The 27,580-nt window shown below is 44.6% G+C and overlaps 1 protein-coding gene and 1 non-coding gene across 3 annotated transcripts in view; one reads left to right on the top strand and one right to left on the bottom strand.

The window, feature by feature from the left end:
* Positions 1–23,673, bottom strand: part of CLPB (ClpB family mitochondrial disaggregase) — a 161,361-nt gene extending 137,688 nt beyond the window's left edge. Inside the window, exons 1-2 of one of the 2 annotated variants that reach the window (XM_008149929.3) lie at positions 23,124–23,673; positions 19,634–19,685 (exon numbers count right to left, since the gene is read on the bottom strand). In XM_008149929.3, coding sequence (XP_008148151.2) covers positions 19,634–19,685; positions 23,124–23,529 — 458 coding nt within the window. In that variant the 5' untranslated portion in view covers positions 23,530–23,673. The remainder of the gene's footprint in view (positions 1–19,633; positions 19,686–23,123) is intronic. The other variant, XM_008149930.3, reaches the window with a different exon arrangement.
* A 769-nt stretch (positions 23,674–24,442) lies between these two features.
* On the top strand, positions 24,443–24,549 carry LOC114234583 (U6 spliceosomal RNA). The gene has a single exon (XR_008558056.1). It is a non-coding gene; the product is annotated as a U6 spliceosomal RNA (small nuclear RNA).
* Positions 24,550–27,580: the final 3,031 nt, after the last annotated feature.

The following is a 27,580-nucleotide window of genomic DNA, read 5'->3' as shown; positions in this document are numbered from 1 at the left end:
GTGGAGTTGGAAGCACTGCAAAGGCTCACAGGTAGGAATGACTTAGTAAGCCATATGTCTGGACAGTGAGAAGCCAGTCAGACAGGTATGGGGGTTCTTGGGAAGGAGGGGAAGGCTAGACTTGGCTGGCAAGTGGGAGCAGGAATATCAGTGAAGAGGAGAGTTGGGGGAGAACAGATAGGGATCAGGATTTGACCATTTATCTTCAGGAACCTTGTGCATTCACAGAAAGGCAGAAAAAATGCTAGAAAACATCTCCCTGAGCCTGGAAGAGTGTTAAGGAAATTGAGGTCTAGGCAAGCTTCTCTGTGTTTCTGGCCTCACAGCCTCCTCATCTGTAGAAAGAAGTGGTGGGCCACTTCCAAGTGGGCAAATTACTTAAGCAAACAGATTTTCTGTTTCATCATCTGTGAAATGGGATTATATTACTTGCATGGTTGTGAGGATTTAGTGATTAAAGCCTCACATAATGCCTGCCACAAAAAAGGCATTCAAAAAACATTAGCCACTAATAATAATATTTAAGTTATTAATATATTTCTTTATAATCCTATATACTAAAGATATAATATGCAAATGGTCGATACACCATGAAAGGTAACGACCAACCAAGTAACAACCAGATCACGGACCAGCAGGAGGTTGGGGCAGTGAGCTACAAGCGAGCATTGGAGAGCTACAGGAGGGGGCAGGGCAGCAAGCTATGGGGGGAAGGGGGAAAGCTACAGGAGGGCAGGGCAGCGGGCAGAGAGCTACAGAAGGGGGCAAGGCAGCAAGCTATGATGGGGGCAGGGGGGCGGAGGGAGCTACATGAGGGGGCAGGGCAGCAGGCAGAGAGCTACTGGAGGGCGGCGGTGAGCCACTGGCGCACAGATTCGTGCACAGGGTTACTAGTATTTTATAATAGGTGCACACAAAAACATATATAAAATAATATACAAAACTGTTATTAAAGAAATATGCTATAAACATTAAATAAAATTCTGGATATGTGTGGATTCTTAAAAAAATAAAACTAAGCATAATAGGCTTGTGTTTTTTTTGCTTCACTATTATATACATTTACCATGTGGTTCATCAGTCTGGGGATCTCTGAATGCCCACAATAAGAGCTTAAGAAAAATGTGGAGAATAAAAATTGAATATTCAGAAAATTCTTTCCATTACCTTAATTTACTTTGTTAATAGGGGGCCAAAACCTTGTATAATTAACAACACTCAATAGCAATATCTACAATGTACTGAGCATTTGGTATGTGCTAGGTACAGCACTCAGTGGTTTTTTAAATTTAATCTTCTCATTTAATACTCACAGCAATGGTGTGAGATAGGTCAGTCATCATCTCACTTTGCAGATGAAGACTCTAAGGTTAAAGAGGTTAGGAGCTTTCCCAAGGTCATGGTGCTAGCAAATGGCATGGCTGGGATTCATATCTTGTTTTCTTAAACTCCAGAGTCCTTACCACCAGGACTCCTGCCATTGATATGAAAGCCTATTGGGCAGACCCACTGACAAAGTCAAAATGAAAGTACCACTTATTGCCTTACTTAGAAGGACTGGAACACCTGTTCAGAAAGGAGGAGAGGAAGGAAACAGGATGCAGAAGAGCCTCAAAGTTCAAAAGTGAGGTTTTCAGAGAAGGTTTTTCAAACAGGACAGGGACAGACAGAAACTGTGAAGCAAGAGCTAAAGTGAATGTTGTAAGCCCATTACCATATTAGCCTGACTGTGTGGATGAAAAAGCTGCCACATACTAAACCGGACAAGTTCAGGGAGGCCTGCATGGTGGCCTAAAAAACTCAGAGATCGCAAGTTCCCATAGAGGATGGTCTGAAATGAAAACTTTCTAGCTAGCCGAAACCGGTTTGGCTCAGTGGATAGAGCGTCGGCCTGCGGACTCAAGGGTCCCAGGTTTGATTCCGGTCAAAGGCATGTACCTTGGTTGTGGGCACATCCCCAGTAGGGAGTGTGCAAGAGGCACCTGATCGATGTTTCTCTCTCATCGATGTTTCTAACTCTCTATCCCTCTCTCTTCCTCTTTGTAAAAAAAAATCAATAAAATATATATTAAAAAAAGAAAAGAAAACTTTCTAGCTATAAGCAAGTCATAGCAGGTAGTCCTGTCCTCGGCTTGTATCTTTCTTGACAAAGGTCAATCTTCACCTTAACTAAAATCAGCTACAGTCTTTTTGCATTTACAATAACATACCTTTGGAATGTCAGAGTAATTTCTTTTTTTCCAGACCCCTTAGGGCACAATCTCCCATCAGAGCAAGAGACCACACAGCCCCTTATTCTTATTGTTATGGTGTTGTTAACTGTTAAGTATCCTAAACCCACCTATGTAAAAGAAGTATGTGTCTATTCATTTTAGTTTTCATCCAATCCCAGAGATCCCCCCTCTTTGCTTTCTCCTGCCTCCCTAATTTATCACCAATGAATTTCATGTAACCCCCGCATGTCTTCCCCTTTGATTCTGATGTATAAAATTAATGGTAAAACGACATTTCCTGGAGCATTTTCTCAATCTATTGTGATTTTGTTTCCTGGCAACTGTCATCAGTTTGGTTCAAATAAACTCCTAAGAATTCTTACAGGTATGGACATTTCTTAAATTGACAATTGTTTTATTTTCTCTTTCAAATACATTATTATTGATTTTTAGAGAGAGCAAGGGAGAGGGAGAAACATCCATGTGAGAGTTATAAACTGGACTGGCTGCTTCCTACATGCTCCCTACGTGGGATTGAGCCCACAATCTGGGCATGTGCCCTGCTACGGAATCGAACTGGTAAACTTTTGGTTGGTTGGAGTGTCGTCCATGCACCAAAAAGTGGTGGGTCCGATTCCCAGTCAGGGCACATACCTAGGTTGCAGGTTCAATCGCTGGTCAGAAAAAACTGCTAATCCCATTTCTCCCATTTGCCTTCCATAACCAGGGAGCAAGCAAGCAGGGACCACGGAAAAGGTGCAAGGCCCTGGGCCACAGTGCAGAACTATTTGTCTGGTGAAGGCTCACTTGAGCAAGCCCTGGTAATTTCAGTGTGTGATCTGAATCCCTTAAATGAACTCAGTTTTCTCTGCAGAGCTTAACCCTAGGAACTCTATTTCAAAATTCTCAGTGGGAACCCCATTAATAAGATTTGGAAACTAAGACTCAAAAAGAGAGGTTCCATGACTTATTAAGGGGCATAAGTCCAGTTAGTAACTGTGTTAGAAGTGGAACCCAGGTCTTCTAACCCTGAAAATCTTGTATTCTTTCTGTAACATTATGCTGCCGCCTTCCAGCATCCCAGCATTCAACAAGCCTATGTGGGTTACACCCTAGCATTCAGAAAAAATGGTGTGATGATCTTAGAGAACTCTCAAGACAAGGACCAAATTACAAGAGTAATGCCAGTTAGGCCCTGACCTTTGGTCTAGGACAGCAATTTTCAATGGGTGTGCTGCAAGAACATTTTTAAAATTTATTGATTTTTGAGAGAAAGAGAAAGAGAAAGAGAAACATCTATTTGTTCTTATTTATGCATTTATTGGTTGTCTAGAGGCCGGGTGCACGAAATTCGTGCATGGGGGTGGGGGGTATCCCTCAGCCCAACCTGCACCCTCTCCAATCTGGGACCCCTCAAGGGATGTCCAACTGCCCTCTCACAATCCAGGACTACTGGCTCCCAACTGCTTGCCTGCCTGCCTGCCTGATTGCCCTTAACCACTTCTGCCTGCCAGCCTGATCACCCCCTAACTGCTCCCCTGCCAGCTCAATTGCCCCTAACTGCCCTCCCCTGCCAGCCTGGTCACCCATAACTGCCCTCCCCTGTCAGCCTGGTCGCCCCTAACTGTCCTCCCCTGCAGGCCTGGTCACCCCCAACTGCCCTTCCCTGCTGGCCTGGTCGCCCCTAACTGCCCTCCCTTGCCAGCCTGGTCGCCCCTAACTGCCCTCCCCTGCAGGCCTGGTCACCCCTAACTGCTCTCCCATGCTGGCCTGGTCGCCCCCAACTGCCCTCTCCTGCAGGCGTGGTCACCCCCAACTGCCCTCCCCTGCTGGCCTGATTGCCAACAACTGCCCTCCCTTGCAGGCCTGGTCCCTCCCAACTGCCCTCCCCTGCTGGCCATCTTGTGGCAGCCATCTTGTATCCACATGGGGGCAGCCATCTTTGACCACATGGGGGCAGCCATCTTGTGTGTTGGAGTGATGGCCAATTTGCACATTACTCTTTTATTAGATAGGATAGAGGCCTGGTGCATGGGTGAGGGCCGGCTGGTTTGCCCTGAAGGGTGTACTGGATCAGGGTGGGGGTTCCCTTGGGGCATGGGGCGGCCTGGGTGAGGGGCCTGTGGTGGTTTGCAGGCCAACCACACCCCCTGGCGACCCAAGTGGAGGCCCTGGTATCTAGGATTTATTTATCCTCTATAATTGAAACTTTGTAGCCTTGAGTGGAGGCCTTGGCCAGCCAGGGTGTGTGGAAAGCTTGGCTTCCTCTATCACTGGGGGCAACCCAAGCCTCCTGTTTGCAGCCATCTTGGTTGGGTTAATTTGCACACTCGCTCCTGATTGGCTAGTGGGCATGGCCTGTGAGTGTAGCAGAGTGCTGGTTAATTTGCATATTACTCTTTTATGATATAGGATTCTTGTATGTGCTCTGACCAGAGATCGAACCAGCAACCTTGGTATATCAGGACAACTCCCAAACCAACTGAGCAGCCCAGCAATACCTGACTATTCAGTCAGGAACACTGACCTCTTTTCCCTTAGACTGTCAAATAAAAAAAATGACAACAGCCAACACAACAATAGCTGTCTAGTGTGAATAAGTCAAAATTACAATCCGTCAGAAAAGCAAAAATATATTTTTTGGTGTGCTGCAGAATTTTAATAATTACTTTATGTGTGCCATGAGATGAAAAAGGTTGAAAATGGCTGATGTAAGATACAGCTTTTGTTTCAATCTACTGCAACCCACAAGGACACATTTACACATTTACTGGTTAAGAAAACTGGATGTTTTGGTTGCTCTAATGCCATCATTAATATCTTCCCATTCAGCCAAAATGATACAACAATCAATAAACAGACAGCCTCTCTAAGGTCCCGAGACAGCCAAATGTATTTACCAGCCAGGGTTTTTGTTAATTAGATAAAATCCTTGGATCAATGTGCAGAACATTTACCTATGCTGTAACAAGCACATTCAGGACACCTTAATCCTGGCACATGGACAGCAAGTGCCTCAAGCCCCAAGCTGAGGCATCGGGGGACAAGTACCAAACCAAGCCATTATTGCAAATCTGAAATGAATGTGTTTAGCCCTCAACAAAACCCAACACTTTTTTCTTTCCTGAACTACAAACCAAATCAGACTTTTTTTCCAAATCTAGTAAACAAGTTTGAGCTGGTATGAAGTCCTTTAGTTTCTAAAATCATCAAACCAGAAATCAAAACAATCTCTAGCCCAGTAAGTGTGGCTCAGACAGTTGAATGTCCTCCCGCCCACCAGGAAGTCACTGGTTCAATTCCTGGTCAGGGCTCATGCTGAGGTTGTGGGCTTGATTCCAGTAGGGGGAATGCAGGAGGCAGACAATCGATGTCTAATGTTTCTCTCTCATCGATGTCTGTCTGTCTGTCTGTCTGTCTGTCTCTCTCTCTCTCTCTCTCTCTCTCTCCCCCTCTCCCTCTCCCTTCTCTCTCTGAAATCAATAAAAACATATTTAAAAAACAAACTCTAAAACTGATGGAGATTTTGAGAAGCAGTATGGTATGTATAGTGAGAAAAGTAAAAAAGACCCATACATTCAACTGCCTAGTTGACATCTCCATTTGAATATCTCACTGACATATTAAATTCAGCATGTTCAAAACTGAACTCAAAATATTCTTTCCCCAACCCAGTCCGCCTCCAACATCTTCATCTCAATGAATGGCAATAGCATCTGGGTAGCTGATCAAGCCAGATAATGGAAATTCATTCTTAACACCTTCTTCTCCCTAATCAATCATATCCAATGCTATTCATGCAGTCAACATTCATATTGAGTACCTACTATGTAGCAGGCTCTGAGAGTGTTCTAACCCATCACTAAGTCCTCTCTAGCTTACTTTCTCCATTTCTGCTACTGACATCTTAATCCAAGTCACCACCTGCCATCATCCTCTCCAGTCTGTACTACTCCAGTCTTTCTGCATCTACCACAGCTCTCTATCAATCTTTTCTCCATGGAGCAACCAGAGTGATCTTTTAAAATTACAGACCTAGACCATGTCACCCACCATGTCTTTGTCTCTTCTCCATGGAGCAACCACAGTGACCTTTTAAAATTACAGATCTACTTCCAGACAGAAAATCAACAAGGAAACAGCAGCCTTAAATGACACACTAGACCAGATGGATAAAATTGATATTTTCACTCAAAAAGCAGAATACACATTCTTTTCAAGTGCACCTGGAACATTTTCTAGGGCAAACCACATGTTAGGACATAAAACAAGTCCCAGTAAATTTGAGAAGATTAAAATCATATCAAGCATCTTTTCTAACCATGATGGTATGAAACTAGAAATCAGTTATAAAAAACATCATCACTGAAAAACACACAAACACATGGAGGTTAAATAACATGTTACTAAGTAATAAATGGGTTAACAATGAGATCAAGGAAGAAATCAAAAGATATCTTGAGACAAATGAAAATGAAAACACAATGACCCAAATTCTATGGGACAAGCAAAAGCAATACTAAGAGGGAAATTCATAGCATTACAGGCCTACCTCAAGAAACAAGTAATATCTCAAACAGACAATCTAACCTTACACTTAAAGAATCTAGAAAAAGAACAACAGAGTCCAAAGTGAGCAGAAGGAAGGAAATGAAGAGCAGAAATAAAAGAAACAGAGTCCATGGTGATGGACAGAGACTTTACTGGGGGTGGTGAATACACAATACAGTGTACAGATGATATGTTGTAGAATTGTGCATCTGAAACCTGTATAATTTTGTTAAGCAGTGCTGCCCCAATAAATTCTATAAAAAGAGAAAAAATAGTCTAAAAAATATACAAAAGATTAATGAAACCAAGAGCTAATTCTGTGAAAAAATAATAAAGACTGATAAACCTTTAACCACACTTAACAAGAAAACAAAAAAAAGGATTCAAATAAATAAAATCAGAAATGAAAGTTAAAAACGGACACCACAGAAATACAAAATATTATTTTAAAATATCACCCTGGTTGGTTTGCTCAATGGTTAGAGCATCAGCCCATGGATGGAAGGGTCTCAGGGATGATTCCTGGTCAAGGGCACCTACCTCGGTTGCAGGTTTCCCAGCCCCTGTAGGGGCTTGTGCGGGAGGCAACCAATCAATGTGTCTCTCTCATGTTGATGTACCTTTCTCTTTCTCTCTCTCTCTCTCTCTCTCTCTCTCTCTCTCTCTGTCTCTCTCTCCCCTCCCTCCCTTACACTCTCTCTAGAAACCAATGGGAAAAATATCCTTGGGTGAGTATTAAAAAAAAAAAGTATTATGCAAATTGACCATCACTCCAACACACAAGATGGCCACCCCCATGTGGTCAAAGATGGCCGCCCCCATGTGGACACAAGATGGCCGCCACAAGATGGCCTGCAGAAGAGGACAGTTGTGGGCGATCAGGCCAGCAGGGGAGGGCAGTTGAGAGGGACCAGGCCTGCAAGGGAGGGCAGTTGGGGCAATTAGGCCTGCAGGGGAGGGCAGTTAGGGGTGACCGGGCCAGCAGAGGAGGGCAGTTGGGGGTGACCAGGCATGCAGGGGAAGACAGTTGGGGGGACCAGGCCAGCAGGGGAGGGCAGTTGGGGGGACCAGGCCTGCAGGAGAGGGCAGTTGGGAGGGACAAGGCCTCCAGGGGAGGGCAGTTGGGAGCAACCATGCCTGCAGGGGAGGGCAGTTGGGGGGAACCAGGCCAGCAGGGGAGGGCAGCTGGGGGCGACCAGGTCAGCAGGGGAGAGCAGTTAGGGGCGACCAGGCCAGCAGGGGAGGGCAGTTGGGGGCAGCCAGGACTGCAGGAGAGGATAGTTAGGGGTGACCAGGTTGGCAGGGGAGGGAAGTTAAGGGCAATTGGGCTGGCAGGCAGGCGAGTGGTTGGGAGCCAGCAGTCCTGGATTGTGTGAGGGATGTCCGACTGCCTGTTTAGGCCCGATCACACCAGGATTGGGCCTAAACTGGTAGTCGGGCATTGCTCGAGGGGTCCCAGATTGGAGACAGTGCAGGCTGGGCTGAGGGACACCCCCCCCAATGCACGAATTTCATGCACCGGGCCTCTAGTAATAAAATAAAAAATATATTACAAACAACCACATGTCAACAATTTGAACAACCTGGGAAATGTGGATCAAGTCCTAGAAACATACAATCTTCAAACACCGAATCAGAAAGAGTCAGAAAACGTGAACAGACCAATTACAACCAATGAAATCAAAGTAGTAACAAAACAAAAAACTCCAAACAAACAAAAGTCCTAGACTGGATGGCTCCAACATTCAAAGAACTAACACCAATCCTTCTCAAACTATTCAAAAAAATTCAAGAGGAGGGAAGACTCCCAAGCTCATTTGAGAAGGCCAGCATTGTCCTAATTCCAAAACCAAATGAAGACACTACAAAGAAAGAAAATTATAAGGCAATATCCCTGTTGAACATAAATGCAAAAATCCTCAATATAATATTAGCAAATCAAATCCAGCAACACATTAAAAAGATCATACACGATCAAATGGGATTTATTCTTGGAATGCAGGTTGGTACAGTATCCGCAAGTCAATTAACATCATATACCACATAAACAAAATGAAGAAAATCATATGATCATATCTACAGATGCAGAAAAAGCACTTGATAAAACCCAGCACTCATTTATGATAAAATTATCAGCAAAGTGGGAATACTGGGAACATACCTCAACATAATAAAGCCCACATATGACAAACCCACAGTTAACATCATACCCAATGGGCAAAGACTAAAGTGTTTCCCTTAAGATCAGGAACAAGACAGGGATGTCCATTTCCACCACTCTTATTCAACACAGTATTGGAAGTTCTAGCCACAGAAATCAGACAAGAAAAAGAAAAAAACAAAAAGGTTCTGGCCAGTGTTGCTCAGAGGTTAAGAGTGTCAGCCTATGCACCATAGGGTTGCAGATTCGATTCCTGGTCAAGAGTATGCACCTAGGTTGTGGATTCAACCCCAGCCCTGTTGGGGTGTGTGCGAGAGGATGTGTCTCTCTCACATTGATGTTTCTCTCTGACCCCCTCCTTCCACTCTCTAAAAATCAATGGAAAAAATATCCTTGGATCCTGAGGATTAAAACAAAAAAAAGAAAAAGAAAAAGAAAAGACATCTAAATTGAAAAGCAAGAAGTAAAACCATCATTATCCTATACTAGAGGCCCAGTGCATGATTGAATCACGCACGTGTAGGGTCCCCTACATGCTTTCGCTTTTCGCGGTGGAGCTGGGTGCCTGTCCGCTGGTGCACCAGGCCTTTCAGAAGCCTCCGGCTCAGCGGAGGCTTCTGAAAGGCCTGGTGCCGGAGCAGACAGGCACCCAGCTCCCATGTTTTTGATGGTCCTCAGCCGCTGAGGGGGGCTACCCTGCTGTTGAGAGGTGCTGAGGGGGGCTGCCGCGGACACCTGGCTACCCTGCCGTTGAGAGGCGCAGCTGGGTGTCCACGGCAGGCCCCCTCAGCGGCCGCGGATCTGGCCGTTGAGAGGCACAGGGGGCGGGAGTCCCGCCCCCTGCGCCTCTCAACAGCAGGGTAGCCCCCCTGAGTGGCAGCGGATCCGTGCCTCTCAATGGCCGGATAGGCCACCCCGAGTCCCGCCCCCCAGCCTCCCGCCACCCAATCGTGGGCGTAGCGGAGTGATGGTAATTTACATGTTACTCTATTATTAGATAGGATAATAAAGAGGTAATATGCAAACTGACCATCACTCCAACACACAAGATGGCCACCCCTATGTGGTCAAAGATGGCCGCCCCCCATGTGGACACAAGATGGCTGCCACAAGATGGCCAGCAGGGGAGGGCAGTTGTGGGTGATCAGGCCAGCAGGGGAGGGCAGTTGGGAGGGACCAGGCCTGCAGGGGAGGACAATTGGGGGGGACCCAGGCCTGCAGGGGAGGGCAGTTGGGGGGGACCAGGCCTGCAGGGGAGGGCAGTTAGGGGCAATCAGGCTGGCAGGGGAGTGATTAGGGGGTGATCAGGCTGGCAGGCAGAAGCGGTTAGGGGCAATCAGGCAGGCAGGCAGGTGAGCGGTTGGGAGCCAGCAGTCCTGGATTGTGAAAGGGATGTCAGACATCCCTTGAGGGGTCCCAGATTGGAGAGGGTGCAGGCTGGACTGAGGGACACCCCCGCCCCCCACCATGCAAAAATTTTGTGCACTGGGCCTCTAGTATGCAAATAACATAATACTATATATAAAGAACCCTAAAGATTACACCAAAAAACTACTAGGACTGATAGATGAATTCAGTAAAGTTGCAGGATACAAAATAAGAATTTGGAAATCTATTGATTTTTATACACAAACAATGAACTATCAGAAAGTCCATACTACCCAAAGAAATCTATAGATTCAACACAATTCCTACCAAAATACCAATGGCATATTTCACAGAACTAGAACAAATAATCCTGAAATTTATATGGAACCACAAAAGACCCCAAATAGCCAAAGCAATCTTAAGAAAGAACAAAGTTGGAGGTATCATGCTACCTGATATTAAACTATACTACAAGGCTATAGTAATCAAAACAGCATGGTACTGGCATAAAAACAGACACATAGATCAATGAAACAGAATAGAGAGCCCAGAAATAAACCCATGCCTATTTGGTCAATTAATATTTTACGAAGGAGGCAAGAACATACAATGGAGTCTATTCAATAAATGGTGTTGGGAAAATTGGACAGGTACATGCAAAAATTAAACCAGACCACCATCTCACACTGTATATGAGAATAAACTCAAAATGGATTAAAGACTTAAATGTAAGACTCAAAACCATAAAACTCCTAGAAGAAAACATAGGCAGTAAAATCTCTGACATTTCTCTTAACAATATTTTTTTTCTGATATATCTCCTCGGGCAAGGGAAACAAAGAAAAAAAATGAACAAATGGAAGTACATCAAACTAAAAAGTTTTTGCACAGCAAAAGAAACCATCAATAAAATGAAAAGACAACCCACTGAATGGAAGAATATATTCGTCAATAATACATCTAATAAGGAGTTAATATCCAAAATTGAGAAAGAACTTATACAACTCAATACCAAAAAAAAAAAAAAAAAAAAAAATCCAATTTAAAAATGGGCAGAGGACCTGAATAGACGTTTCTTCAAAGAGGACATACAGCTGACCAATAGATATATGAAAAGATGTTCAATGTCACTAAGATATGCAATATCATTTCACAACTTTCAGAATGGCTATCATCAATAAATCAACAAACAAGTGTTGGCAAGGATGAGAAGAAAAGGGAACCCTTGTGCACTCTAGGTAGGAATGCAGATTGGTGCAGCCACTATGAAAAACAGTATGGAAGGTCCTCAAAAATTAAAAATGGAACTGCCTTATGACCCAGCAATTCCACTTCTGGCTACACATACAAAGAAACCCAAAACATTAACTGGAAAGAATATAGACATCCCTATGTCCATTGCAGTGTTATTTACAATAGCCAAGATATGGAAGCAATACAAGTGCCCATCAACAGACGAGTAGATTAAAAAGCTGTGGTACATATATACAATGGAATATTACTTGGCCATTTAAAAAGAATGAAATCGTAACATTTGCCATAGCATGGATGGACCTAGCGGGTATTATGCTGAGATAAGTCAGTCAGAGAAAGACAAATACCATATGATTTCACTTACATGTGGAATCTAAAGAACAATATAAACGAACAAACAAAACAGAAACTGACTCAAAATACTGAGAACAAATTGGTGTTTCCCAGAGGAGTGGGGGGTTAGGGGACTGGGTGACAAAGTGAAGGAATTAAGAAGTACAAATTGGTAGTAACAATAGTCATGGGATCTAAAGTACAACATAGGGAATATAGTCAATAATATTGTAATAAACTATGTATGGTGCCAGGTGGATACTGGGAATATTGGGGGGGGAAGATACTTTGTAAAGTATATGATTATCTAACCACTATGCTGTACCCCTGAAACGGATACAAAAATATCAAATGTAAACTGTAATAGAAAAATGAAATTAAAAATAAATAAAATTACAGATCTAAATCATGTCTCCATGTCTGTCTCTCTCTCTCTCTCTCTCTCTCTCTCTCTCTCTCTCTCTCACACACACACACACACACACACACACACACACACACACACAGGCTTAAAATTCTTCAATGGTTACCCACTGCTGTTAGTAAAAATAAAAATAAACATCATTAACATGGCTTACAGAACCAATATGGTATGGTCCATCCCAAACCCAACCTCTCCAGTTTCTTCAATCACTAACCTATTTTCTGTCTCTATGGATTTGTCTATCTGGGTATCCTACCTAATAATAGACAAATATGCAAATTGACCGCACCTTCGCTACACCCAACCCACGCCTGCCAACCAGGCCACGCCCACCAGCCAATCAGGACGAGTATGCAAATCACCCAACCAAGATGGTGGCTAATTTGCATATCAAGACAGCGTAGAAAGAAGCCAAGAGCTGCAGAAGGGAACAAAGCTGCAGAGAAGCAAGCAAGCTGGGGGGAGGAGAAGGGAGGAGCGGAGGCGGGGCCAGGGGGAGAAGGAAGGAGAGCAAGCGGGCTGGCGGAGAAGGCGGGCAGGGGAGAAGGGAGGAGTGCAGGGGGGGCCGGGGGAGAAGGAAGGAGAGCAGGCGGGCTGGCAGAGAAGGCGAGGCGGGGGAGAAGGGAGGAGTGCAGGCAGGGCTGGTGGAGAAGGAAGGAGAGCAGGTGGGCTGGCAGAGAAGGCGGGGCGGGGGAGAAGGGAGGAGAGCAGGTGGGGCGGGGTAGAGTGCAGCAGGAAACCTTACTGTATGATTTTTCCTGCAACGGGAACGCTAGTTTTATATAAATTGAATAATATAATATGTGGTTTCTTGTGCCTGGCTTCTTTCACTTAGCATAATGCTTCTAAAGTTCAGTCATATTGTAGCATATATCAGTTCTTCATTCCTTAGCATTGATGAATAATACTCCACTGAATAGCTATATCATGTTTTTTATTTATCCATTCATTAGTTAATAGACTTTGGAATTATTTCCTTCTTTGGGCTATTATGAATAATGTAGCTAAAAATAATACTGCTATGAACATTAATGTACATGTTTTTATTTCTCTGGGGTATATACTTAGAAGCAGACTTGTTGGGTCATAAGGTAACTCTATGTCTAACATTTTGCAAAACACCAACTAAATTCTGAAGCAGTCAACACCATTTCACACCCCCACCAGCAATATGAGGGTTCCAATTTCTCCAATATCCTCATACACTTGCTATTACCTGTCTTTCTGATTATAACCATCATAAACAGGTATGAAGTGGTTTTAATTAGCACAATGACTAATGATGTTGAGCATATTTTCACATGCTAATTCATCATTTGAACATCTTTTTTTTTTTATTTTAATATATTTTATTGATTCTTCACAGAGAGGAAGGGAGAGGGATAGAGAGTTAGAAACATCGATGAGAGAGAAACATCGAGCAGCTGCCTCCTGCACATCTCCTACTGGGGATGTGCCCGCAACCAAGGTACATGCCCTTGACCGGAATCGAACCTGGGACCCTTGAGTCCGCAGGCCGATGCTCTATCCACTAAGCCAAACCGGCTAGAGCTGAACATCTTCTTTAGAGAAATGTCTAATCAGATCCTTCGTCCATTTTAAATTGGATTTTTTTATTGAATTTTAAGCATTTTTTATATATTCTGGACATAAATTTCTTATCAGATATATGATTTGCAAATATTGTCTCCCATTCTACAGGACAGTCTTTTCATTTTCTTGAAGTTATCCTTTGAATACAGAAGTTTTTAATTTGAATAAAGTCCAACTTATCTACTCCTATGTTTTCTTCTAAGCCTTTTATACTTTTAGCTCTTGCATTTAGGTCTATGATCCATTTTGAGTTAACTTTTGTGTATGGGTGAGGTAGGGTTCCAATTGCATTTTTTTGTACATTGATATCCAGTTGTTATAGCACCACTTGTGAAAAGACAAATTGTACTAATTTTGAAATACATATTGTAATTGCATAATCAGTCATCTAGCTCTGTTAGACTGTAACTACCAAGAGGGCAGGGACTGAACCAATCTTGTTCGCTACTATATCTCCAGCACTCATCCTAATGTCTAGCTCCTTATAAGCACTCATAAATATTGGTTGAAATAATAATTTTATTATTAATAATAAACCCTCTACAGTTCTATGCATTATAGGTATTATCATCTTCAATGTTATTTAATTATTTAGGCTCATAGAAGTTAGGCAATATGTGCCTTGTATTATTGGTCCTCAATTTTTGACTCAGGTGCTCTCTCCTCACCTAGGAAGGGGGTTAGTGAGCTCCTCCAGGGCAGGGATTGCTTCTCCTTCCTCATTGTATTGCCATCAACACAAATTCAGTTCAGGGCTAGGCACAGAGGCAGGCTAGACAGTTGAGCAACTGTGGGACAAATGGACGATGCCCTTCAAGACCAGGTCCCTACCTATCCCCAGTCCCTCCTAGGCTAGAATGTGATCCAGCAACAGAATGTAATTTCCCCCTCTCCATCACACAACCTCCTAGGCCAGTGATGGCGAACCTATGACACGCGTGTCAGCACTGACACGCGTAGCCATTTCTGATGACACGCAGCCGCATGCCAAGGATGAAACATTTGCTGCTCCTGAGGATGAAACATTTGCGACTAGAGTCTTGGAGTTAGTTTTTTCCTCAAAGTGACACACTACCCGAGTTATGCTCAGTTTTTTGGCGAAGTTTGACACACCAAGCTCAAAAGGTTGCCCATCACTGGTCTAGGCTGTTTCTTACCTTGGTGATACCACTCATGCTGATCCCTTTGCCTGGAATGCATTCCCTTTTTTATTTGCTAAGCCCAACTGATATTTTAAGACTCTAATTAGGTGCCATTTCCTCGAGGACGCTTTCTCTGGTCCCCAGATTGGTCAGGAGCATGTTCTGGCCTCCAGTCTCTCAGCCCTGACCATACTGTGCTGTCTTCCCTAGTCTCCTTCTTCAAGGGCAGGAATCATGCCTGGTCAGTTGTCGCGTGTCAAGCATATGACCCAGCATGACCAGTGCTCAGTAAATTTTGTCAAATGAACAATGAATCCTGCAGAGAAAGGGCAGGCAGTCTGAAGTCCAGGTTTCATACCATCAGGCTTCTTCATTAGAAAATATTTGGGCTCAAGAGGGGGTAAAGGGGAGGAAAAGGGAGACAACTGTAATACTATCAATAATAAAAAATATATATATTTAAATAAATAAGTAAATAAAATGAAAATTTTGAAGCTGACAAACACCCGAGTTAAGGACTCAGCAGAGGCCCAGTTCCCTGCCGAGAGAAGGGAAATGGGTAGGGGTGTTGTCTTTCACCCAAGTTTGTTCTGAAGGAAATGTGATCTCCTTTAGAAGAGGAAGAACAGGAGGCCTCACTTCTCCCAGCCCTGATAGCTCCTCACATGGCTCAGCCTGAGCCTGGACAGATGTGCCTTCAGTCTACCCTGTGCCCTTGTTTCGGGTGAATAGTTCCTGAGTCTGGAAGCCAGGCTCAGGTTTAGGCTGAGCCCAGGAGCAGGCCACCTGCTCATGCTGCTGACAGGTGAAACAGGATCCAGGACCGGTCTTCACTTCTGAAGAGATGAACACACAAGGTTTAAGTGCCTCTGGAGAAGGAAGAAAGGAAGAGAGAAGGGAAGAGGAAGGGACCCAGCCTCCCTCTGCTATATAGCCAATGGGAGTATGGAAATTAAGATTCTGGGCTGCCTGTTTCAGGTTTGCTGAAAAGTCAGTAAAAAGCAACTTTCCCCGAGTTCTGCTGTGTTAGAAAATACGGGAACTAACTGTCCCTGCCTTGGGGAGGCACACAATACAGTGGTTTAAGGTGAAGGCTGGCTTACAAACTTATGAATATAAAGAACAGAGCATGGCAAGTGGCAGATACTGCCCTGTCCCGTTAGCCAGGCAAGCCCAAACCACACACATTTACCTAGCTCCACATAAAGCAGGTCAATAGTACCTACAGGTCAGGGCATCTATCCAGAGCTCTTGGCTTGATCATCTCAAACTCTATGAGGATTCCTGACCTGTTCCTAATTAAGTCAGCACATGAACCTCGCTGGTTTTCCTGTTTGTGGACTGGGTGCCTCAGTCCTGGCATTCATTCAGCCCTACTTCTCTCACCTAACCTCCAACTTCGCTTCTAGAAAAGGATTTTCTCCTACCCGCTGGCATATGCTTTCCTAGATGACACTCATTTTCTCCCAGCCCAGGAGATGTGGGGCAAAGGAAACGGTGATCATACCCAGCTGGGAGGAGTCAAGGAAGGCCTCACAAGGAACACAGCACTTGAGCTGAGTCTAGAAGGCTGGGAGGATTTAAGCAGAGGATGAGGAACAGAAAGTAGAGAGGACCGAGGGTCCAGGATCTGTAGCTCCCGAATGCCTTTAAGAAGATAATGAAGCACCTCCCCTCTGAGCAGCAGAGCCTCGAGCTATTGCCCTTCATTATCCAGAGTTCTCCCAAGGCTCTGGGTCTGGGTATGGTAAGGGAACATCAAGGCAGAGACACACGCCGAAACCGGTTTGGCTCAGTGGATAGAGCGTCGGCCTGCGGACTCAAAGGTCCCAGGTTCGATTCCGGTCAAGGGCATGTACCTTGGTTGCGGGCACATCCCCAGTAGGGGGTATGCAAGAGGCAGCTGATCGATGTTTCTCTCTCATCGATGTTTCTAACTCTCTATCCCTCTCTCTTCCTCTCTGTAAAATCTCAATAAAATATATTTAAAAATAAATAAATAAAAATAATTTTAAAAAAAAGGCAGAGACACACACAGCACAGAGCCACAGAGAGGTCAAGGGGGAAAGAAGGGTAGAGGGCAATATTGTTCACCAGATCTGAGTTTTATTCCAAATACTCTTTTACTGACCACACTGGTCATACACATGGTGACCCAACCATGCATAAACTGTGTAAGTTTTTTTAAAATTGAGAATGACTCTATCCTGCTATAGGCAGGTCTGTTGGGCAAAACTAAGGCTAGGACAGGCAGAGGAAGAAATAAAGAGTAGTGTGAAGCACCTATGCAAAGTCTAGGTCATAGAAAAGTTGAATAAAGACTTGCTGTAAGAATTCAAGAAAGTTTCCTTCCAGCAAGGATGGTCTGACTCTCTCAGCCTCACCTCTAGGCTTAGCTCTATTAGCAGGAATAACTGTAATTGGTAGGTTACATGTCTGTTTCCTTGAAACCAGGGCCTGGGTCACACACATACCCATCTCTAGTGCCTAGCAAAGGTCCACTCATTCATTCATATGCAGGAACTGCTTGGGGTGAGAAGGAGAAGAATGTTCTAATTCAGGCCTTCATCATCTTGAATTTATCTTACTAAAACAGCCTTTTAATAGATCTGCTTTTAGCCCTTGCCCAATTCAATTCATCCTTCACCCTTCTGAATGACCCTAACTGGGCAATTTCCCTGCTCAAACTTCCCATTTCTCCCCAGTGATCATAAGGTAAAAATTCGAAACTCCTTCGTGGGCATTCCAGAGCTTGTACATTCCAGTTTCTCTCAAATGATCTCCCTCTTTCCCGATCCTGCAACTCTGCACAAATACCACCTCAGCAGCAGCAGCAGCATGACACCAAGCCCAGCAGCAGCCAGCATCTTCTTCCCCTGCCTTTGCTCAGTTTGTCCCCTGCTTTTGCTTCTGGGAAGGAGGGGGAGAGCAAGGGGAGACTGTCATGCTGAAGGGCAGGGTTCCTCACAAATGGTGAAGGAAGATTCTGAGTCATCACAACCAAGAGAGATGGGCAAGAGGAGGCAGTGGATAAGCAAGCTAGACACTGGAGACACACATGAAAGGTCCCTACAGGCCAAATCCACAAAGACAAGAATGAACGTTGCTGAATCACACATGCACCATAAATCCCATCACTTTTTCTCTTCTTTGGGCAGATGATTAATTGTTTTAGAAAAATGTGTACTTGGAAGAGCTAAAATAATCAACACATGGGGCTCCATGGGATAAGGTAAACTCAGCCTGCCTGGGTGATGGAAGAAAGGTGGAGTCACAGCCTAGCCGCTCTGCAACTGTGCTGCCTACAGAGAAAAGCAGAAGCCTGGCAGCCCTTAGCAGTTACCAACAGGTGATTCCAGGGTCAGCACAAGCCTGAGAGGAGGGGGCTTGGCCAGTTTCACACCCACCCCCGCCCTCCTTGTACTGCAGTAGAAGGAAGCGAGGCTCATCTGTTTCTGGGGGAATGAAGATGCCACGCACAGCCTGCAGTTATGAATGGCTCTTATAACAACAAGCTGACATCTGTGCTCGGTTTTTAAGATGCATCATTGCATGTTTATTAAACTATTGCTCTATCATATTTATTAAGCTACGAAACAACTCCCAGCCTATACTTCCAAAAGTGGTTTATTAAAAACTAAGCCTTGAACATTAATACTCAAAAGCACCCTTGAGAATCAATAATGCTGCAGATAAAATGAAAGGGAATCAAAGCAGTAAGTCTTGGTGGGGGCTGTAGCTGCCTTTCAACACTTTCTCGTATGTTCAGGCAGCTGGAGTGGGGAAGAACATGATGGGTATGTGGAACTGGGTGCAGGGCTAGCCACCCCAAGCACCAGACTTCCTGTCTAAAATGTGGACTTGGTAATATGGAAGGGGGAGTGTCCGATGGCCAAATAATTCTATGCAAAGGGAAAAAATAATAATAAATCAATATTAGGCCCAGTGAGTGCTACTAGTTTCACCAAGAATAAAACCCCTGACCCCTAGTCTCATACTGATGCCCTATGCTGGCCCAATATGAGCCATCCATCCTGGACACAGACTCTGCCCTGCTCCTGGCACCAGGCTGAGCTCTGAGTTGAGTCCTGCCCCTGCCCAAGAACAAGCCTAGATCTAACGGGCCAGTGGTCATAAGGGGCCCAGCTGAGCAGGGAGACTGGAGGAATGTAATCAGCCCATGAGCAGAGGCCCATCATGTGCACCCCAGGCCTTTCTAGCCTCAGAAAACCTCTCAGAAAGATATCTTCCAGCTTCTTCCCAAATCCCCAAGCCTCTTCATGGGTGCCCACCTGCACCCCATTCAGGCAACAAGCACTAACACCTGGCCACTTCTACAAAGAAACAGAACAAATTAGAAGATTCAGTGAAGAACCCACAGGATGCAAAGGGGACTCCAAACAATGCCCTGTGAAGAACAAAACAGTAGAAGGATTCAGGGGTGTTTGGGGTCAGAACAAAGGAAACACAGAGCTCTCGAAGGAAGCCCAAGTGACTCTGTGACTACAGGATTTCACTCCCAGCTTAGTGTGAGATTTCCTCCAAGGCAGCCATCTTCTGTGGGGGAGAACAAGGCCTGGGGTTTGACACTCACCTGCTGACTTCTTGAACATTGTTGGCTCGAGCAGCTTCCATCAGGGCTGCATCTGTAGAGAGAGGGGGCACTGGTCAGACCTAGTCCTCAGGGCAGCTTAGAGGGCCCAGTAAAACAGTGAAAGTAAAAGCACTTCAGAAACATGGGCTTTAACAAGAGAAATGATGCCAAGATAGGGCATACCTCAGAAATATTACAAGTTCCATTCTAGACCACAGCAATAAAGCACATATCGCTATAAAGTGAGCCGTACTCTTTTTTTTGTAATGAACACATATCTGAAGCACAATAAAGTGAGTGCAATAAAACGAGGTATGCCTGTAGGTAAAGAGAAGGCTAATCATCCCATGCCCACATGTTAACAACTTGTCTTCCACATCTATTCTAGAGCCAAACTCTTAACTCCTCTCATCACAAGGTGATCCCAGTACAGGGCTAGCACAAGTGTTGCCAATGAATGATAAATGCTCACTGTGCGAATTCCTTCATTCTCCTTTAGCTATCAAGCCCTCTGTTTTACATGAGTATCATTATCAGTCATTCCCCTACCTTGCCCCACTTTCTCCCTAACTCGTTTCTTGCCTAGTTTTGAATCTTGATGTCATAGGTCACACATCCAGAGGGAGTCAGGACGGGGAGGAGCAGGAAGGGGTGTGGGCCCTTCTGAGAGTAGAGAGAGCACCAACCAGGAGTCAGGAAACCTGGCTCCTACACACTCTGCCCCCTACTCACCATGGGCTGTGGCAGCCCCTTTCCCTCTCAACCCGTTTCCCTGACTGTAAAGCAGAGGCAATAAAACCTTTGCCCTGCCAGCCTCACAGGATGCTGAGAAAATGAAATGATGGTTGGAAAATCTGCAAACTCCCAGTGCCAAGCCCACCAAAGGGAGACCCGAAGCATAGGGATTACCTAGCAGAAAAGCTAAGCTGGCCTCCCCTGGGCAGCCTGCAGGCTGCTGGCACCACCTTGTGGCCACAAAGAAAAATTGTCTGACTGGAAACAAATCTCAAAAGACAACAGAAGCACATTTTTTTTCAAATACCAAGTGCCTGGGGAGTCCTCTGTGCCCAGCATGATTCTGAGATCCATTATTGAACGCTGGACGAACTCATGCCCAGTCCTGCCTTAGAGAGTTCCCAGTCCAGCCAAGAGTCTGATCCACTGAAACAGGAAGAGGCATTGGAGCAGGGTAGAAAACAGGATCTGGAGATACACAGACATGGGCTCCCACCATACCTCTGCCACTTACTTGCTGTACCACCTGGCCAACTCAATTAACCTCCTGAGCCTCAGTTTCCTATCTGTACAATGGGGATAATATAGCCACCTTAACGAGCATATGTAAACCAGTTCTGTGGTTCAGACATTATTGCCTCCACCCCACCAACCACAGACTACAGGGCCAGGTCTTTCCTGGTTATCTTCCCTAAGCACATACCCAGACAGCCCCCAGCTGGAAGGGAAACAAGCCTTCTTCAGAGATGGCTATGTTTTCTCTTCCCTCGCTCTGCAGAAAGAATTGGCTTTTGCAAAGTCACAGAGGAAATGAAGAATGAGCCGAGATTAGAGCCCAGGCCTCCTGGCTCCTGCAGGGTGCAGTTTCTATCACACTGCACTGAGGGCCTGAGTTTACAACTCCAAGTCAGGGGATTGGGTAGCTAGTAAGTCAGATGGTTGGAAATGATCATGGTTTTGGTCATTATCTAGTTTGGTAAATAGACTCTGGTCTCCTTGCTGGGGTTCACATGCCACAAAGTCCAGTCTAGAGCCCCCAAGCACTTCTAAAAGGCAAGACTTGGGACACCTCCCCCTCATACTTCTAAACATACTGGCCTCAGGACATTCCCTGAGCTCATGGCTCTCCAATGCCTAAGGAGAAATTCCAAACCATCGTGCATAACATGCAGGCCCCACTCCATCTGCTCTCACTTCACCCCAAAGACCTCCTGTTCTCCAACCAGGCTGGCCACTCTGCTAGCGCCTGCACACACCATGCTGATGTGTGACTCCCATATCCTTGTTCCCTGAAGGCTCTGCATGAAATACAATCCAACTCAAGACACACTTACTGAGTACCTACTAAGTTCCAACACTATGGTGGACAATGTGAAGGTATTAAAGAAAGGAGCTGGTATCATCCTGAAAAAACCTCATGGAGGTCACAGTGAGACCTTTTCATCTCTTGTCTCAGCCTTCAGAATGCAAATGCAAATTCCCCATCCTCCAGGGACCTCCAGTCTTCCAGGAAAGCTTTCCTGGCTCTGTTGGTCCTCTGATCCCCCAACTGCACATAGTCAGACCACTCACCAGACCCACAAGCCTAACTGCCTGCACTGTCTCCTTAACTTTGTGCCCAAAACTAGATACGCTGAGAGTATTCAAAAAATTGCTAAAAGTTATAGAATCACAGCATGCCTAAGCTAGAAGAGCCCTTAGAGCTCTATGTCAACATCCTCATACTGTAGATGAAGAAACAGAGGACCAGTGAGGAGGAGCAAGAGTCCAAAGTCACAATGGGAGTTAGAGAGAGAACCAAAACAAGGTCCCAGTTGTCCTTACTCCCAGTCCAAGGCCTTTCCTTTACAGCTGCTGGATAAACAAATGTCAGGGCAGTCCCCCTTACTCCAGTCTCAGAGATGGGAATGCATGTAATCCATGAACATCATGCCTCAGGCTTCCCCCTCCTTGAGGAACAACTGAGAACCTGAGTGGTTGGACACATGTAGGCCAGAAGTCTGGCTCTCTGCTTGCTCTCCCAGTACCTGCTTAGCCCCATGCACCCAGGTGAGACGCCAACCTGGGTCAGCCAGCCCCATGGTTGCTTTGGGTCCCTACAGAGCCAACTTCCTAGTCTCCCTTCCCCTGCCAACTGGCCCACATGGCAAGATCTTTTCATGCCTGAGACCAGGCCTAGCAAAACCCTGGGAGTCTGATGGACAGACCCAGGCTGCTGAATGCCAAGAAAGAAAAAAATAACAGCCCTGTAAAAGTACTGAGAAATAATCCTTCACTGTATAAGGGGGGAAACTGAAGCCAGAGAGGTGCAAGCGATGAAACCAAGGTGGCACTGAAACCAAGTCTTTTTCCCTTCTTAGGCCATCTGAGGGGTAAACTTCTCTAAACCATTTAGCGGTTGCCCTCAAAATACACCGCAGTTTCCCCGAGACCTCTTAAAAGAGGAACTGGACCAGGCAGAATATTCGAGGATTAAATGACCATGCTCTAATTTTAGAGGTTTAGTCCGATGCTCCCGTTATACAGATGGACAAAGTGATGTCCAAAAGAAGGGACGCTGCCCTATGCTGGAAATGATGCAACTCCGAGGCACTGAGCTCTCCAGTGCAAACTCTACCCCCGTGACAATGTCTGGGTCCCTCCAGGACTGAGACTACGCTGCTCTAAATCTATAAGCAACTCCCGCCCTTCAAAGATAATCAACACACTCCTCCCGCCTCTCCCTTCCGGGAGCCCAGATGGTCCCGATAATCACCCTTGTTGGACGGGCTCTTGCTGTAACAGTGAACCACCAGCGCCGTGGCCAGGGCCCACATGCCCAGTCTGGCTCTGGTGGGGACCCCATTCCAGCAGTTCTGTCCGGGGAGTGTGTCTTCGGGGCCAGGAAGGCGTCCCCATGTGGCGGCTGAGAGGCACTGGGTCTCCGTGCGTCTTCCGTGGCGCCCCCCGGTGGCTGCCCCTCTTCGGGTGAGCGAGGCCAGCGATGTTGCAAGACGCCCCCCGATGGCCGCCCTTAGCCACGGCGGCTCCCCGCAGCCGCCGGTGGTCACACTCCGGCCGGAGGGACCTCGGTGGCTTCCGAGCGATGGAGACCTAAGCAGATGGAGGAGGAGCCGCGGCGCCAGCGATGTTCTCCTTAACACCAGGGACCCCAGCATCATGACAGCTGCTTGGATAACCCCGTGGTGCCGGCCCCGGTGCTGGCCACGTCCAACATGGCTGCCGCGGCGCGTTCGAAGACGCCGCGAACAGGGTGGAATTCCGCACTACCTCACGGGAGTGGTAGTCCACAGCTCTAGAGCTTTCCGCAACTGGAGGATGAATAAACTACAATTCCCAGAAAGTTGTGGAACTTGCGTCACAATGACCGCCGATTTACAGGAGTCCGGGGCATGCTGGGAAATGGAGTTCTGGCGGGGGGCGTGGTAAAAAAGCAAATGCCTAGGTAGGGCGTGGGATTAAGATGCGAATCCCAGAGTATAGTTCAAACACACAATTCAATTTCTGAATAGTGTAAATTACCAGGGATCTTCTGCGGAGGCTTATTATGAAATGTATGCTTATTTATTTTAGTCTATTTCTCTTTTTAGCCTGAGATAGCTTTTCAAAAAGATATCTAGGGTGATGGGTCCACTTGAAATAGGAATTCATTTTATATTCCTACACATATTTCCTTTCGGTTGAAAAGTTGGTACCTAGTCTTGCTTTCTCACTTGTGTTATTTTTTAAAGGACTTTCACATGGCTATCACATTTTATCCTTTTGGCAGCTGCGCGCGCGAAGCTGGGGCAAGGATAATTCCCACCTACAGGGAAGGGGATTTAGGCTCGAAAGTGAAATAATTTGTCAATAAGTTAAATAAAGCTCTAGTCTCCTGGTTTTGAGCCTAATCCTCCCCATAAACACCTCCTGTGCATCCTGGCCCTCTTTGTTCAGACTGAATTCACAGGCAGGCAGAAGAGGAAACTCTTTTTGCCAGTCCCTTTCATTACTCGGGCACTTCCTGTGGATCTCCACTCAAACCTCACATTATCAGAGTCTTCCCTGAGGATTCTATTTAAAATAGCAATCCCTGTGCTTGATTCGGCAGCACATATATTAAAATTGGAACGATACAGAGAAGATTAGCATGGCCCCTACGCAAGGATGACATGCAAATTCGTGAAGCATTCCATATTTAAAATAATAATAAATATATATATATAATAAAATAAAATAGCAATTCCCCTTCCCCTATTCTTCTTATCCTGCCTAATTTTTTTCCACAGCATTTACTAGCTGATGTACTAAATATGTATTTGTTCTATTGTCTTTATCCAGTAGCATGTGACCCCCATGATATAGGGACTTTGTTTTTTCATTCATATCACCCCATCCAGAACAATGGCTGGAACAAAAAGGTTCTCAATAAATATTCCGTCAGTGAATGGATCAATCTTACCTTATTAGCATGGGGGGATGAATATGAGATTTAGAGTACAGGCAGCCCTGGATTTCAGTTTTGACTCTTGCATTTACTACATGTGTGATTTTGGACAAATTTCTTTACCTCTCTGATTGTTGATTGTCTCATTATTATCAAAGATAATATCTACCTTCAAGACAGTTGCATGTATTAAATGAAAAAACATGTTAGACCTATGTTAAATGAGATAATAGGTAGACCACCACCATCCCTTGCTCACAGTAGGTCTTCAAGAAATTGTGACTATCATACTACCTACTCTAGGATTCCTACACTGGATTCCTCACTCTAAACTTTTGTTTTGTTTTGTTAATCCTGACCCGAGGATATTTTTTCCATGGATTGTTAGAGAGAGTGGAAGGGAGAAAAAGAGAGAGAGAGAGAGAGAAAGAGAGATCAACGTGAGAGAGAACACATAGATTGGTTTGCCTCTGGCATGTGCCCCTACCAGGGCTGGGGATCGAACCCAAAAGCCAGATATGTGCCTTTGACCTTTGATAGGGAACCTCCTCCATTCTGAACTGACACTCTGACCACTGAGCAATACTGGCCAGGGCCCCTACTCTAAACTTCTTGAGGCCAGGGATGGAGTTTCTCATTTCTTCATCCCTTTGTAAGACACTCAGTAAATAGCTGTTGAATAAATGAATACATATTTTAAAATTATTTAATAGCCAAAGCATTTTGACCTCCTTATTTTAAGAGATTCCCAAGATATCCTGTCTTATTAGCCACTCTATTCACCATAGCAGCCTCACTCTCCCTGTATTCTTAGAATACTTCTGCCTCCCAATTTAGGGTTGGTCAGAGCAGGAAGAGCTGTCTCTGAGCTCCTACTACCAGGTGAGCCAAGATAGTGCATCTGAGTATTTAGGTAAAAGTCACCAATAATAATGTGCTGTAGACACATTCCAGGGCCCTTCAGTTTACTTAGCACTGCATAATTTTCAAAGTACGTACCCATTGATTCTCTCATTTGATTTTCACAAATAACATCCATAAGGGGTGCAAGGCAGGGTTAAATCACTATCAGCATTTTGTAGGGAATACTGAGAGGTTAAATGACCGTGTCTGGCTAAGTGGGAAGTAGTGGGGGAGCATGGGAATAACTATTAGAATCAGCCAGGACTCAGAGTGGATTCTAGATCTTCAATAACCAATACAAAAACCCCTAGATCACATTGCTAACATTTTAAAAGATCTTCAACTCAGGGTGACTCCCTTTTGGTCTACACAGGAAGCAGGGATTTATATCGAGTTTCAGTTACCCTACCTTGGCCCTGAGCTTCTAGCTCTTGGGTTGGGGGACAGAGAACTCCAGCTTCATTTAGTTTATAATGAGGTGACTAGGGGATATTGGAGTGGGGTTTAGGAGAAGGCAGGAAGTGAAGGATCAATGAATGCAGTTTCTGTGGTTACCCACCTCTGGAGTAGAGTCAGAGGTCATTGTGTAGGCTTCTGAAGAAAACACTTCCCTGAAAAACAAAACAACACACATTTTTAAACAAATAAGTAAGTCATAGATAATGAGAGCTGGGTTTTCCTTTTTTTGGAGGAAGAAGTAATAAATAAGGAAAGAAAGTACACATGAGTTAGATAAATCTATACATTACCTATCTTGTCAAAGAACACAGGATCCAATGTGAAGTAGTTCCTAATGGCCAAAGCTGGAAGAATGAAGCAAATAATAATGATAGTATGGGGTTTTTACCTAGAGTAATACAAATATCCATGAGGCCATATGAATATAGTCAAATAAATATATAGATAGATAAATTGGGGAGGAGTAGAAACTGAATTAATGAATATAGAAGGAAGAGGGAAATAGAGATCACCATTAGGCAAATACCACAGTAATAAATATTTCAGCCAAGATCCACAACTGATACTAAAATTAGGGGTAAAAGTTTGAAGACAAACAGGATTTGTGTGATCTCTAAGTATCTCCTGCAAGATACTTATCAAGTACAAAAACTTTACAGTGGGGAAGCCAGGCAGACACCAACTTAACCAAATGATCAAAATAAATGTCACCAGTAATAAGAGATGCAGACATCATGATTCTCTAGATCCATTCTGTCCCTCATGAATCAAAGATCTTTTAAAATATGTTTAGCACTGTACCTAGGGATTAATGCATAAGATTTAAAGACACAGAATTCACTTGCTGTGGATCCTACTGGGGATCCTACTGGCTATGTAAACATATCTGAGAAATGTCAGAGAACTTATCTAAGCACTTTACACAAACAGAAGTTAGTAGCTACTGAATATTGACTGTTTATTCTGAGTCAGGCACCTTTTTTGAACAAGCTCAGTTAATCCTTACATTAACCCTTGATTTAGATACTGTTAATATTCACAGTTTTGTCTGACTTAGAGCCCAAAGGTTTAGCCATTACACAGTTTGCTTTTCTGAGGAAGAAAACGTGTGTGTGTGTGTGTGTGTGTGTGTGTGTGTGTGTCAGGGTATGTGTGAAAAATATTCTGCATTATTTTTTCTCAAAAATATTGCACACTTTCCTGCATAACAAATAGAAAATAGTGAATATAATTTAATATTTTCCTGATGATCAAGTTATTGCTATTGCAACAGATTTTTTTGTATCATATTGCAAATGTAAGAAATCTTGGACTTTAATTCAAACCATGCTTGGAAAATATTTTGCTAAAAAAAATCTCTTATCACCTTCTTTTCTTTTCATCTGTGTCTTTCCCATAGAATCAGAGTGTAGCATGTGGTCTCT

The sequence above is a fragment of the Eptesicus fuscus genome, chromosome 13 (genome assembly GCF_027574615.1).
Source record: "Eptesicus fuscus isolate TK198812 chromosome 13, DD_ASM_mEF_20220401, whole genome shotgun sequence".
Taxonomy (NCBI): Eukaryota; Metazoa; Chordata; class Mammalia; order Chiroptera; family Vespertilionidae; genus Eptesicus; species Eptesicus fuscus.
The sequence above is the reverse complement of the archived record's forward strand: the minus strand, read 5'-3'. Positions and strand labels throughout refer to the sequence as shown.